The 15,962-nt window shown below is 37.8% G+C and overlaps 1 protein-coding gene across 3 annotated transcripts; it reads right to left on the reverse strand.

The window, feature by feature from the left end:
* Positions 1-5,523: 5,523 nt before the first annotated feature.
* LOC113301154 (translation initiation factor IF3-4, chloroplastic-like) lies at positions 5,524-11,596 on the reverse strand. 3 transcript variants are annotated; one of them, XR_003336052.1, is made up of 10 exons: positions 11,098-11,596; positions 10,958-11,006; positions 10,761-10,820; positions 9,859-9,911; positions 8,481-8,536; positions 8,343-8,376; positions 7,715-7,781; positions 6,781-6,853; positions 6,591-6,683; positions 5,886-6,056 (listed from the first exon to the last, which is right to left on the reverse strand). XR_003336052.1 is itself a non-coding variant. In XM_026549919.1 (9 exons), the coding sequence occupies exons 1-9, from the start codon at positions 11,394-11,396 to the stop codon at positions 5,826-5,828; spliced, it is 948 nt and encodes a 315-aa protein (XP_026405704.1). In that variant the 5' UTR covers positions 11,397-11,596; the 3' UTR covers positions 5,524-5,825. The 3 variants fall into 3 exon arrangements, 2 of the variants coding, with proteins under 2 accessions (XP_026405704.1, XP_026405706.1); XM_026549919.1 differs by lacking the exon at positions 7,715-7,781 and having other exon boundaries at positions 5,524-6,056; XM_026549921.1 differs by lacking the exons at positions 5,886-6,056; positions 6,591-6,683; positions 6,781-6,853 and adding an exon at positions 6,870-7,324.
* Between the last annotated feature and the right edge of the window lie 4,366 nt (positions 11,597-15,962).

Below are 15,962 nucleotides of genomic sequence, written 5' to 3' on the forward strand. Positions count from 1 at the left end.
TGCAATTGGTATTCTGATCTGTAGAATTCTTCTAGCATCATCTTGTTCAAAAAGATGTTGAAAAAAACTTACCTTCCAGGATCTTGTATCTTGATCTATTAGGTCATAAACAAGACAATAATCCCTCTTTATGTCAAGCTCCACTGCTGGGGTTGGTGGAGAAAGCTTACCCTGGATCCAATTGTCTTTTCATGTAGATATTAGGTTGCCCTTACCAACAATCCAGAGGTTGTGATCTTTAATAAACTTCTTACTGCCTTGTAGACTTTTCCATGCCCAAGTAGAATTTTTCTTCTTTTTTGCGTGAAGTCCTGACGTATGTGGGAAGTACCATTCTTTTAGTGATTTTTCCCAAAGTTTATCTTCGTTTTGCAGCAACCTCCAAGCAGCTTTGGCGATAAGTGCTAAGTTAAAACTTCTGAGGTCTTTGAATCCCATGCCTCCATTCAGTTTATGCTTTCCCACTGTTGGCCATGATATAAGAAATAGTACACTTGATTCTTCTTTGCCCCACCAAAAGTTTCTTTGCACCTTGTCTAATTCTTTTATAGTTGCATCTGGAATTTTAAAGATTCACATGTGGTATGATGGTATAGTATTGAGAACATGCTTTACTAGTACTGATCTGCCACTTTGATTAATAAACTTGCCTCTCCATCTTGTCAGTCATCTTTTGGTGTTGATGATCAATGAAGAAAAAGATGTAGTCTTCTTTCTGTTTAGGAAAAGCGGGATTCCTAAGTACTTTTCATCAAGTTCCATCCTCTTCATCTTTAGACTTCTCAGCAGTATGCGACAATGCCTTGGGTGCATATTTTTTGAGAAAAACACCGCCGACTTCTGAAAATTTATTTGCTGGCCTGGGGTATCACTAAACGACTTGATGACTTGTAGAAGATTAGTAACATTCTGAATGTCAGCTCTTGCAAAGACTAAGCAGTCATTTTCAAAGAGGAGATGACTTACTTGTGGTGCTTTTCTTGAGATTTTTATTCCTTGAATTTTCCCACCCATTTCTGCCTTAGCTAGAGCTCTTGTAAAGACCTCCATTGTTAGCAAGAACATATATGGTGATATAGGATCGCCATGCCGTATACCACAAGATGGTTTAAAAGCTTGACATGGAGCTCCATTGAGAAGTATATGAATTTCGGAAGTGCTTACACACTCATGAATTAGGTCACACCAAGTATTATTAAAACCCAATTGCTGCATAACTTTGACGAGGAAGGACCATTCAACTCGATCAAAGACTTTCGACATATCGAGCTTCAATGCCATATAATTTTTCTTGGATTAGTTTCTCTTCATACAGTGAATTAGTTCTTGAGCAAGAGTGGTATTATCTCCTATTTGACGGCCAGGAACGTATGCAGCTTGCATTGGTGAGATGATCTTCTCGAGTTGTATCTTCAATCAATTGGCAAGTATCTTGGAGATTAGCTTGTATGTTGAGTTACAAAGAGCTATTGGTCTATAATCTCCTACCGTTTATGGTAGTTTACATTTTGGTATAAGACACATGTTTGTCTTGTTTATCTTCTTCAGTAATCTACCATACGGGAAAAACTCTGAACCATATTAATGACATCAGTCTTGACTGTGGTCCAATTTGATTGAAAAAAACCCGGTGGAAATCCGTCTGGGCCCGGTGCTTTCCATGGATGCATTTATTTGAGAGTGTTATGTATCTAAGCTTCATCTGGGATTTTTGTGAGAAAAGCATTATTTTCTTCAGTGATACATGGAGGCAGTAGATTCAACAGATCTTCATTGTCTTGCGGATTTGAGGTTGTCATGATGTTCTTGAAATGACTGATGAGATGCTCTTCAATTTGATTTCTTCCACTACACCAGCTTCCATCTTGTTTTTTGAGTGACTCAATTCTATTCCGTGCTCTTCTCTTATTGGCTTGGAGGTGGAAATTTTTTTTGTTTTGGTCCACCTCATGAAAGAAAGTGTCTCTGGATTTCTGCCTGTAGAAAATTTCTTCTCTTTTGTGCCATTCTTCAATCTCATGTTCTACTTGTTGTACCAGCCTTGTGTTGTCTACACCATTTGAAGTAGGGTGTTGAAGATGTTCTAGTTTTTGTTGCAAAGATTTGATGTTGATCTGTATATTGCCGAATTTGTTTCTGTTCCAGAGTGAGAGATCTCTTCTTGTTGTTGAAAGCTTCTTATCAAGCACAAACCCAGCAGATCCACGAAATTGGTTGGACCAAGACTTGTTGATTTGATCCTTGCAAGTTTTATATCTTAGCCAGCATTCAAAGAATTTCCAGTTTTTAGCACTGCACACATCGTTAGGAGACAAGTCTAACATGACAGGACAGTGATCAAAGGCTAGAAAAGGTAGATGTTTAAGACAAGATTCAGGGAAAGAAAGTAACCAATCTGAATTCATTAAACTCTATCTAATCTAGATCGGATTTTACCTGTGCCATGATTATTGCTAGTCCATGTGAAAGGGTTACCTTGATAACCTAAGTCACTAAGTCCAGCATTATGAATAATTTCACTAGATATAGGTGAGAAGTAACTAGACCCAATATTTCTGATTCTCTCTTCGTCATGGATTGTGATATTCAGGTCACCTATTAAGGCCGAAGGAGCATTAATATAATATGTATTGCAGACATCTCCAATAAGGTCCCATTATTGTTATCGCTCTTGTGGCTAAGGAGAACCATACACACAGGAGAAGAGCCATCTAGGTTTAGCAGGGTCACTCTGAACAAGATAATGTATCATATTTCTGTCATTGTAAATAATATCGAGGTTAAGTACATCTTTCCAGAGAAGACAGATACCCCTGCTTCTACCTATTGAAGGAACATAAAAGGAGTTAGGAAGGTTCAGAGGACGAACAAACCTAAGAATTTTTTTCAAATCAATTTTTGTTTCTTGAAGGAAAACTATGTCAGGGTTTAGCATTTTATTAAGATCAGCCATGTAGTTTGGTGGCGTCTTTTTTAGCAAACCCATTGCAGTTCCATGCAATGATTTTCATATTGGGATTCTCAAACTCAAAGTAAGCAGTGCAACTAGTAAGAACCTTATCTATGTGTTGAAACTTGTTATTGAAGTGAGTAAAGTGATAGTTCAGAGTGCGATAAAAAATGCAAACCAGAGATCTATAGTAAGATAATAAGATATGATAGATTTTTACCTGAGCAACACCTTCATAATCATTTGTGGGTTCAGTTGGTACAGCTCCCGATCCATTATTCACCATCTCATGTGTGATGTTGGAATCCATAGGAGGAGGATTATTGACTGAGGTATTCGGAGGCTGGATATGGATGTTATGTGGATTCATGGAAGGTTCATCATTGACCGCAAAGTTTCTCATTCGTTTGCTTTGCCTCAATTCATCATCATTATTCTCTTCAGCCATTGCCTTCCCATCTCATCAGTCATGGTATTTCCATTTTTTTCTTCATCAGCTTTTCCTTCACCACCATCACATCCATTTTTCATAATTTTTTCATATTCAACAGAGTTTAAACTATCCAAGTATAGTAGCCAAGACCTGTTCAGACAAGTATCATCTTGGTGATCGATCACAAAACATTTGTTACATATTTTTTTTGGCTGCATATCCCAATGAAATCTGATCCAAACTTCTTCTTCTCCAATAACAGTCTTCCACCATCCTCCACGGTGCAATGGTTTTTTGATATCCATTTCAATCTAGCTTTTACAGTGTTCCCATATCTTGGTCTGCTGTTTTCTGGCTTGGTAAAGATCTTTCTTCCCATGAAACTGATAGCTTCATCAATGATAACTCTGTTTAGATGTTCAAGCTTGAGGTATTTGAACTGCATATTGAACTCTTGATGTGTGAAGTCATAATCCTTTGCTTGAGTTCCTGGTATGAATTTCTTAAAAGAAAAAAGTACTTCTCCAATGAGCCATGGGCCATTATTTATGATTTCATTTTGTTCTTCTCCATTGTTCAACCTAACAAGCATGAGATTGTGTCCCATAACTCTGATCTCCTTGTTTCTATATTGTTTCCATAATGAGTTGATGTCCTCTCTAATGATTCTCATAGGCACTCTCTCTTTGTGCACAAGTTTTCCAAGAAGAGCATTAGATCATTCTTCAGCAGCAGCATTAACTTGTGTTACTCCTACAACTCTTCTTCTTTCAGTTGGTACTTCGAGTGAGGCATTCCTAAGTTGCCTTGATAACTGATTGATGCGATTAGCTCTAGGGTTTGAGCTTGAGGCCATATTGTGAACTTGATTGTTTTGGTGGATGGTATTGGTGTTCTGATAAACGAGTTTGACAATGTTAGGGTTTCTACCCAGAGAAAGTGTATTTATGTTGCACCAATAAGGACTCCAGACCAATATATGATTCCACGTATAAAGCCTTGTATCTCTAAAAGTTGGTAGGAAAATATACGACAAGATTTTTTTGCTGACTTTTTGGTGATATTGGTATATCTCATTTATGGATGAAGTATTATTGCCTTTTCTTGAGGTATGAATATGCATGCACAGCCTGGAATTTTTAGGCAGCAGCAAGTGCTGATAATCCGGGTTAAATGGGTAACTGATTCTCCAAGAGTAGAATCTGTTGAGTAGATTACGGACATTGGATGGCAAATTATAGGAGGGAATTGGAATTTTTGAATTTTTCTGAATCGGTGTTGACTGAGTTGGGTTTTCAGATGATTGTGAACAATGAGTTTGTCTTGAACAATTCTTGATGGATTATGAGATACCTCTAGTCTACTGTAATTGATCATCACAATGAGAATGATGATTTGCACCATTGCTTTCCACACTATTGCTTTCAATTCAGAAGTAGCCATTCTAAACCTCCACCACAGGATACCACAAATGATTAGAAAGAAGGTCTTGCTGCTGAAAAAATTACCACATGATACAAAAATCCATTAGCAAACACAAGTTCTAGACTGGAAACAAAAGATTCAAGGGATAGTTCCACAGTATCCCAGAATCAGCAAGAAAGATCACTAATACATAAACAAGAAGAACAACAGCCGGTTCAATGGAGTATACCACAATATCCAAGAACTGAACCAAATAAAAAGACGATAAAGAGATAAAGCGTGAAACTAAAAACAAAGGATTAAGACAACGATTGATTCATGGAAAATTCCACAATATCCAGTGAATCAGAAGTACTGACTAATGCATAAAGTATTAAAATGAGAACTATTCATTGCTGAGTTGAGAACATGAGGAAAACCGATTTGCACAGCTTCTCTCTATTATCTGCTTTCCCTCTTTATTTTGAACTACAACCCTAAGTCGAAAAGTTATTTCTCAAAATGCATCACTAGTAACATATTTTGCTTTCAATAATTTTTCCATGTCCTTAGTTTTAAATTTTTTTTCCATAATAGTTCAGACATGCATGAAAAAATCTAGAATACAGTCGCAAGCTGTTGCCTACAGCCCGAGTATTGGCCATGGCGCCTCATGAATCATAACACGATCACATAGAAACACACAACTTAGTTGTAATTTTTTAATGCGCGGAAATCTTCCAATGGCGTGTTATATATGGTTGTGGCAGCATGTTAAGTTGTTAACCTGGAAGTGATCAAAATCACTGTACGAATTTTAATTCTACTATCAACGTCTGTAATACAAGATACTTTCCAAATGGAGAGGACTACCACCGTTGCAATGACAACATTTTTGGTTGAAGGTGAATTCGCTATATCATTTCAAAGACTATTCACAGATCCCTTGATCATCATCCTACTCTTAATAATATAAAACCAAGATCACCTGCACATCATCTAATCTTGAGTTCATTGCCGTGAAAGTAGTACCTCTGCTCAGAGTCGGACACTGGATGATGTGTCAGTTTCTGTTGTTTTTTCTGACTTTTCAATTTCTTTTGGGTTTCCTGATGTTGCAATTTCTGCTGATTTCTCTAATGTTCCAATTTCTACTGTCTTTTCCTTTTTCTTCGGCTGTTCCACCGCCTTTTGCAGAATCGTTTTATTCGGAAGCAAGACAATGAATATATTCTTTTCTCTGAAACTTTTGCTCTCCTCTGTGGCTAGCTGAAAACAACAAGATTCAGATTTTCTTTAAGATTTCCATTAAAAAAAAATGTAACTTAAAACATCAGAAACCCTAGCAGTAACTAAAACTGAGAATGTTAAAACTACATAACTAATAATTTTCGTTATTACAAAATGAAACAGATAAAAATCATTGTCCTAACCCTATCGAACTAGGCCGAAATTAATGTACATGAAATGGTTCAGAAGGCCAGATCACTGGACTTGGTGTATAAAGACAACGACAGAACAGAGAACAAGATTTTGAAATGAAACAAATACGAATGTATACCAAGAACTAAAAAGTCCTGTGCTTTTGTCCCTAAATAAAACATAACACTTTACCTATTTTATCCGTCAAACAAACAAAAAGTAATAGAGCCCCAATCTAAGATCATAATGTAGAAATAATATTCATCAATACATTAAGAAAACAACAACTATCTACTGGCGATATTATTAGTGCATGATAATAAATACAATAAAAACAGAACAAATGGTATTTTAAGGCATATGACTGAAGTAGAGCATCACCTCTCCTATATCGGTCTGAAAACGTTTGATGAGCTCAATAGCATTATTTTTGAACTCATGTTGACGACCCTTCATGTTGACCACGATTTTTACCTGGAGTACCGATTTACAGATCACAATGTGGTGCAAAAAGAAAAAGGGAACACGAAAATGAGCCATTCACATTATTCAGAAAATAAATACCACAAACCTTGTCACCGTCCTTAAGGAACTTCTCAGCAGCTCTCAATCTCACAGAATAATCATGAGAATCAATGTTGCACCTATTCATGGAATCGACAATTATTATCCATGCCACTCGGTCCTAAAGCATTGAAAAGAAACAAAATACAAGATGGCCCCTCCGCGACAGGAATAGTTTAAGCCTCAAAGAGCAAGAAATTGCATGACTGGAAGAAATTGACTAACATGATTAAAAGGGAAATGATGGTAGTAGCAAATCTCATATTAGACCTCTACGCTCTCTTTCTATTCAATCTTAGCCTAATTCCAAATTCAACTTGGTGATACAGTAGCTAGATCAGTGTAATCAATCTCAGACATCTTGGCCGAGATTCTCGCGATTTTCTCTTTTTTGGATGTAGAGCCCGGCAGTATGGTTAATCTCGCCAAGACGTATATTCCATCGAAAAAACCGGTTGTCTCAGCCGAGAATACCGGAAACCGAGAAAATGCGAAATTAGTCTTTCCTGCTCGCACATATCCAACTTAGTTTTAGTCAAATCTGTCGATCTCTGCAATAATCGATAGATTCGAAACATGTTAGCCCTTTTGATCTTCTATAAACCACTCTTCTTGTGATTGCTCACTATGATATGGTTTTTTAAAACCTTTTTAGCAAACTTCATGGCGAGATCAGACCTTAGTACAAGGGTTTGATCAAATTGCAGTTTCACTAATTAATCTTGCACTTAAACATTGTGGTATGATTGTATTTTGATTGAAAAGGTAAAGCTTCTACTGAAACTATCATCACATGATGCAGTTAAGTTCGGACTTCGTGTATCTGTCTGTCTCTATACAATTAGTGGACTATTTGATTTTCCGTGTATTCTCTACACATATTTAGGCTGAAGTTGAAAGCAAACACGAAGTTCTTTAGATTGGATGTGGATGGAGAGTACCCTTGCTATATAACTTTTGAGAAGAACTGGATGTAGATACACTGGCATCACACTATCCGAGGAGCAGCTGAAACATGCAGAAATCAAAATGAAAGAAGCTAGCCTTCAGGTATTTCTTTGAATGTATACCACCAAGCTCATACCGAGATTTGGTGGAACATTGATATCTACCGAGATTCGGTTAAAACTTTGCTAAAGAATATTTTAATCTGTTTGAAATTATACAATGAAACGATTAGCTGTAACTACTAGCCAAGTATATCATCTTTACGCAAAAAATATTTAAAAAGCCTTTGAAAAATGTTCGGTGATATACGTATTAAGTTTAAAATTCGGAAACAAGGTTTAGGTAGTTACTCCGAGATTTCAACGAAAATCTCCCAGATACAAAGTTGTACCAGTGTCTCGGTCCCAAGACCCAATTCAATGAGCTTGCTCTGCTATCTCTAGAAGTTCATTCTGATAAAGAGCGAGACGGACCGAGATCCAAGATTGACTACATTGAGCTAGATGTAGTTCTACAAATTCATAGCGAGCTTGATTGCCAATGTAAAACAGAACAACTTGGACATATTGGCCAAATGATCAGTGAAATGTGTAATATCACTGCAAAAGAAAGATACCTTACCCCATTTTGAGCTCTTTCATGTCCATACGGGTAGCTGCAGAATGAAGAAAATAACTTAAGAAACTTCTCTCTTTGAAAGAAAATTAGCATTTTATTACAAAACGCTCAATTGAAGGGTTTCAAAGAAAAGATATTCACCAGCACTTTTCTTTTGCTGCTCTCTCTTTTTCTTTTGCTGCTCGTATCTGTGTTTGCTGCACGCATATAAATGACCATAGATTAATATCTGGATTTTTCCATGGATATTAATGCAGAATGCCAGTTCTAATAAAGAATATGAATAAGCTTGAAAAAAAAAGCCAGTCCAAACAACGAAGATACAGAGAGTGAAAAGAATATGTTAGAGACTTGCAAACAACCATAACCAAGGGATCACACATAGATGTTATGTAACTGTCTCAGCTAGGTAAGAACTGATCTTAGGTGACAGTCAATACCATTATCTACTAATTTTACATTGGTGATTTTTTTTGGTTCAGAATTGCACATCTTTTGGTGAGACATGAAGTGGCCAATTCCATTATTCCAATAAATTTATAGGGGATAAACATGATTATCTGCCCATGTTTTAGAAGTGAAGGTGCAGCTTGCAATATGGCCATGAATGAACAAACCAGAGATGTGTAGATTGCAGACCATTGCAAACTTTAGTTGCACTGATATTGATTAAACACTCACGGACAACTGAACTTTTCATCAGAATCATAAGCAATGTAGGGAAAGAACTTTAAACTGTTAAAACGCAATTGAAAGCAACCCGCAAATCTAAACAAAGCATTTTCACTCAAAAATCAGCATTTGTCTCTTGATGGAATGCATAGACCTAAAGAAAACCCATCAAACCTCAAACAGTCATAAAAGAGAGATGTACAGACCAGTGAGATGCACTGAAACTAATGGAACTGTAACAATCATAGATCATGAAACTGGATCTTTTCAAAGTAATTGGCACTGAAATGAAAACAACTTAGCAACTACATTGAAATTGGACAAATAAGCAATCCAACCAGAGCCGTTACAATCTAACACATTTGGCTGGAAAGGATTTACAGATCTAAGTGAAAAGAGTCAGGAAAGCCTTTCAAGCCTGGGATAGACACCATAAAGAGCTATTTGTAAATCACTGATCGGGGAATATACCTTTCAAGATTCAAATATTTATACCCAAATCCCACATTAATAATCGAAGGTGACATAGAAAATGTTCTGAGCTATCTATTATCAAACTCATTCATTCCTCTCAAAATTTGACTGACATAAGCCACAAAATAGGTGCTATCAGTTTTCAATTGTATCCAAGTTCTATTTTAAGCTTGAACGACGTTAAGTAGGTGTGTATGTATCGTTTCTTCACAACCTACAAAAACATAAGGAAAAAGACCTTTATGATTGTCATAGACTCCTATAAAGCCAAATGTTCGACGGAATCTTCCGATTGACTCGAATATTAACCTAAAAAAGTGAATTTCTGATGAAGGCGCAGCTGGAATACAGATAGGTAATAAATACAACATACTTGTAATCCATCATTTTTAGGACTGGAGGGTCTGCTTCTGGAGACACTATTACCTGCAGAATCAAGTAAATCAAAATTATCAAAAATGACTATCCAGGTAACCAAATAGACTTCTCCAGTACTCGAATACATCAGCTGGACAGACAAATTGCTGCTTTAGTCAAATATAACAAATCATCATTACTGAATTTGAAAATAAAACTATATCGGTCAAAAACTTGAACGAGTACAAGTGATATGATTGTAAATTGAGCTATGGAATATGCAACATCCATAATGATCTCTTATGGAAGCGTTCCTTTAAGCAAATGCAATTCTCCTATTGTTCTCTTTCTTTTTGTTATTCCTGGTGTAGGATATAGTATCCTGATTTGCATCCAAAGTTTATTTCAAATAAACTTTGTATTCACGCATATATAACTGAAGCCATAGATTTCCAGCTTAATTTCAATTGAACATCTAAAGAGCTCCGCAAGATTTTCAGATGCTATTTAAACAAGCATTTAAACCCATACTTCATCATTAAATAATTATCAAAATCTCCACTTCTGCCAAAAAAATTGTACAACTAAATGAACGAGACACTACATCACTTCTGCATACTAATTGTGTTTATCAAGGACACATAAAACAGAAAACTAAACAAATATAAAAAGATGGGAATCATAGTTTTAACAACACTTAAATTTTCTGAAACCTGCATATCAATATTATTTTGAAGCATACCTGCATATCAATATGGTGTACTTCGTAACACATTTATAATAAACTAGGTTTGCTGCTCAATAAAGCAATTACATATGACATAAGCCACACTATAATTTGTTAAATGAAGATTGAGACTAACAAGCATTATAAATTCTAATACATGAAGAGGTTTTAACTTGTTTCCTGTGACATACCAAGTCTAGCTCAGCGTCTTCGGCCATCTGAATGGCTTCATTTTTAGACACCACACCAATCTGCAACGGGAAAAGCATAAATTTCTAAGAAAATACAGTATATATTTTCCTTAGCAATGGCTATCCAAACAAGACCAAAATATACATATTTTTTATATATTTAATGGATAAATGAAACAAAAATTTAGAGTACTCACCACCCTAGTGTCATTGCTCCTTGCATCAATAAGCCTTACAGAACTAGACCTGAAATTGAACATATGAACAACCATTAGTTTCATAACAAAATAATCGACCCCCAAGTAACAAAAAGGTCAAATTCTGAGGCAAAGAACACCTGACACTGGAAATATCAAGACAGGGGTCAGCTTCTTCAACTTGTCTCATATCTCTAGACCTCCCTTGACTAGGACGAGGTCGTGGTGGTGGACGGTACCCACCATACCGTGCTGTTACTGAAGCAGAAGGCAAGTAAATAGAATGGACATGAGTAGAATCAATTTTTAGAAATTCAGGGTTACAAATTCTAACACCAGCAATGGCTGATTCAATTGATGAGAGAGAATAAGTTGGTGGTTTTGTTGTTCTAGACAAGAGTGGTTTACATGTAAAACTAGTACTACTAATTCCAGCCATGGAAGATACTATAGATGAATGAAACCCTAATTACACATGAGCCCTTGGTTTATGTACTTGATTATAGAAATGGTGTGTTTGAGAGAGAAATAAAGAATATGCTTGGAGTTGAAGAGAAGAGAAGAGAAGAGAAGAGGAGGACGAGGGAGAAGAGGTTAACTAACTAGACCCTTATCCACATTTTGCTTTGCAGCTTAAGCCATAGGCATGGTGAGTTAGATTTCGGATTGTGAACTTAAGCCCCTATAAGGCTGGCTTTGGATCGATCCATGTGGGTCGAAATACATTACAGGGCAAGTCCGATTAGAGCAAGTTCCGAGATAACTCTAGGGACTTGTGTGGCGTGGACTCATTGGCGAGTATGTTCCTTAATGGAAACTTAAAGTTGGAGAGTAGACCAACTTTTACACGGAAAGAGTTTGTAACTGCTTTGCCAGTTATTATGCGAATCGAGTTGAGCTTGTTCATGTGTTGCGAGTTTGCCTGGCCCAAGTGGCAACCCACTTATGAATGGATATCCGGAAGACCGTCTGGGACGGTGGGTAGACAATGGGACTGATCATCCCCACACGTTGGCAACTGACCAATGGTGTGCGTTGTCAGGCCTGGCTAGCATCCCACTTACGAGTGGCAACCTGGATGACCGTCAGGGACGGTAGGCAACTGGAATTTGTTCTGCACAGTACCACAAAAAGAAGTGGCATGTTGTGTTAAACTCGTGCCAAACCCTTGGCACCAACCTTGTGAACCTTAGGGACTCCTGATTGTGTAGTATGGGATGCACATAGGATACCTTGTTGAGATATCCTTTTGGTAGTGGCCAATTGAGATCCTTGGTAATCTTGTGCACTCTTTTTGGATTCCTGAGTAGGTGGTATGGGGCGGTTTCTCAGAAGGTCTAAATTGTTGTTCACGATAACTTGAAGAAACCCGTGATTTCTGAGCATCTGGTATGGGACTTTTGCTCAGGAAATCAAAACCAAAGAGATTGTCCACAATAGCTTTGATTTTGATTTTGAATTTCGAGGACGAAATTCTTTGAAGGGTGTGATAATGTAACACCCTGTATTTTTAGCATGGTGCATGTTAAAAGATGCGTCATTTGCTTGTGATGAAGCTTCATTCAAAGCTTCCTTTGCATAGTAAGATGCGTTTGGCCAAGGGCCAATGTTGCATCATCATGATGCATTAGGCCAGTTGGGTAGGTGGCCTCGAGATTGCAGCTTAATCATTGCGCATTATGAAGGCTATTGTCCTAGATCCAATATCGCACAATCATGTGCATCAGGCCAGGTGGGGATGGCCGAACGAGTGTTGCTTAATCATCACATGCAATCATTGCGAAGGAACGCAATCATTACGGATGAACGCAATCATTGCGATGAACAGTGAAGCAGGCATGTCATTTTGGTCCCCTTTCCATACTTGTAGAAATTCCATTAAAACATATATAGGGAGGGTAGTCGGTTGAAGGTGCATATGCTGACTATGCACCAAGTAAGCTTCGTAGCTTAGCCAGAAGAGTATAAATGATGCCTAAGGCTCATTTATAGTTGCGTAGCCCTTGCGAAGAGGAAATTTGATGCTTAGGAATCACTATTCCATGTTGTGGACTCGATGATGCATAATCATTGTGCATCTTGACGGAACGACCTATACGGACTAAGCCATTACCATTTTTTTTAGGCTACGACGTTGCAAACGAGTTGTCATAAGTTTCTTGTCCCTTCGAGGATGAACTACGGTCTGTGCTTGATCCCTTTAGAGTAGGGAAGGGTACATAGGCAACCGCAATGAGTTGCACTATTTCCGGTCCAGCACTTTGTCGCTCATACCATCTAATTGTAAGATGATTGCGACATTCTGGCCTCTCATATCATCTGACTCGGTAGCTCGACATAAGAGATGATTGTGGCCAAACTTGATGAGGTAAGTTGCATTCCATTCACTGGATGCTCATACTTCCTATCAAGACGTTCGACACAGGCTAAAAACCCGAGTGTCGTAATTTAGCTCAAGAGGAGTCCATTTTGATTGGAAACGACTCAAAGATCAAGACATGTCGATCCATAGATCCACATGGTCACCAGAATTTAGCCAAATTCCATCGTTTAGGGCCTCAAAAGGCCGTTTTTGCCGTTTCAGGAAAGTATTTATTTTCTTAATAAGCCCTTCGCGGATCAAGGGTGAGTTGGAGCGGTGCGGAAGCTAAGTTAATGACATCATGCTCCACGAGCATGCTTGCAAGGGCAAATGAACGTGCATTTTCCTAGCCTTAAGGCCCGGATCGTAGCTTCATCATGGTCTAAGAGAGATATAAAGAATATGCTTGGAGTTGAAGAGAAGAGAAGAGAAGAGGAGGACGAAGGATAAGAGGTTAACTAACTAGACCCTTATCCACATTTTGCTTTGCAGCTTAAGCCATAGGCATGGTGAGTTAGATTTTGGATTGTGAACTTAAGCCCCTATAAGGCTGGATTTGGATCCATCCATGTGGGTCGTTATACTCCATAGGTCAAGTCTGATGGACTTTGGCAATTTTCCAATTTAAATCCACTATTGGACTTGTATGACCGGTCAGGTTAGTGAACGGCAAGCTGGCGAGTAACAGAATAGTCGGCCTAGTTAGTGAACGGTCAACATGATGCTACACTGCATAGGGTGTTAAGTGTTAAGATAACGGGCCCTGCAGGGCCAGTGAAGCGCAAAGGTGGCGTCATACTGTAAAGACATTGGCCAAGTAATGAAGCTTTTTGACAGACATAATGAAGCTTCACCGAAGGAAAGGAAAGACAAGGCCAAAGTGGCAAACGTAACATGCGATGTTGGAATTTATGTATATCCATGGAATTGAGTTGGCCCAAGCTCAAGGATGATGCGAGAGTGTATATTAGGCCAAGAGTTAGCCTATACATTAGTTCAAGGCTGGCCATAGCTTGGAAAGTGCAAACAAGCTAGTAATGCAAGATTAGGCATTCTTAAATACTGAGCAAATTGGCTAAGTGAAGCATATGAAGCACGAATGGCTAGAATGAGCTATGGAAATGGATGAGAAGGTTGTAGCGCAATGTTAGATGTACATTGATAGTTTTCAAATAGTGATTGTAGATAGTGGTAAAAGGGGTTCTTTTCGAACTTGTGAAGGTAACCTTTTTTTTTTTGATTTAATAAAAATAAAGCAAATTAATTTTCAAAGAGTGATGTCAAGATTTAAAATGGACTAAGGCTCCGGATTCTCTATTACTTCAAGTTGATTGGTTACAAAAATATTTCATAATTATTATCTAGCTCTTTTTCCATTAAATCACTTATTAATCTATAAGGTGTCCAAATATTAAATTGTAATCCTTAAGCATGATTTATCAAAGAATTAATTCTAAGCATAAAACATCAAACTGATTCACAACTAATTAAGAAAACCATTTTTATCTCTTTTTTTATTGATCCAAGTGAATTAAATAAAATAAATAATTAAGAAATTATAAAAAGAATTTACCAATCAATCATGAGTGAATAGATCCTCCATTGCCTCAATCACCAAGAATTTAGCTGCTCATAATGTTGGAAAACCTCTCAAAATATTTCATTGATGCTCAAAAGTGTTTTACAATGAAGAGAAAGACAAGAAAATGATGTAAAACAGAATTTTGCGACCCACAGAAGGCGTCCAGAATCAACGACAAAGCTTAAGTGCTGTTGTCGTTGAAGAACTACGACCCACAGTTGACAGTCGATGTCACTGTTGATAAACGACGGCTTTGGAGAGTCTGTTCTTCACGTTCTTCCTCCTCGCAGCAGCAGCAGCAACAATCAATGGTATCTTCCTCGTTTCGGCTCTGAAATCTCTCCTCTTTCTCTCTAAACTTTTCTAACTCTTCTTATGACTCGAAACAACACTTATATAGCTGTCAAACCCCCAAAAATCTCGAGTGAATCCGACTTCTTCTTTCTTCTCTCTTCTCTGCGCTGTTGAGAGAATATCTCTCCTGTCATCTCCCTGTACGCGTTTGTTAGCTATAAACTTTCCCCAAGACTCTCCCAGGACTTGAATAATACTATAGAGAGTCTATCCAGCGTGAGACTCGCCCAAAACTCTCTCAAAAAATCTTTAAAACTTCAACAGAAAGTACGTGTCCCTGTTTGGACTTCGTGTGATTTTTCCGACTTATCCAGCCCAATTGGCTGGGTCTAGACGATTTAAACAGGCCCCTTATGTCTTGTAGAGTCCATACATACCAAATACACCCATTGAATCGCTCTAAAACAGCTCCAAGATCGAACACAAAATCTGCCAGTTCTTGCATGCATTTTCCCCCGCCATTTTTTTTAGTTTGAAACTATGAAGATGACCTCCCCTTATCCAGTTCTGGTGTCCCTTTAGCAGCTGCTTGGAAATGGGTCACCCCTTAGTAATTAGGTTACCCCTTATCCAAAGTGAGAGTCCGTATAGTAATTTTCTCCCCACGAGCGCAAAAACCACTTTTTTAGCCAATTTCGCCGCAAAAGCTTATTTCTCCAGAAATACCTACAGGGACATAAAAAGCCATATAAGTACAAAAATGGGTA

The sequence above is a fragment of the Papaver somniferum genome, chromosome 8 (genome assembly GCF_003573695.1).
Source record: "Papaver somniferum cultivar HN1 chromosome 8, ASM357369v1, whole genome shotgun sequence".
Lineage (NCBI taxonomy): Eukaryota > Viridiplantae > Streptophyta > Magnoliopsida > Ranunculales > Papaveraceae > Papaver > Papaver somniferum.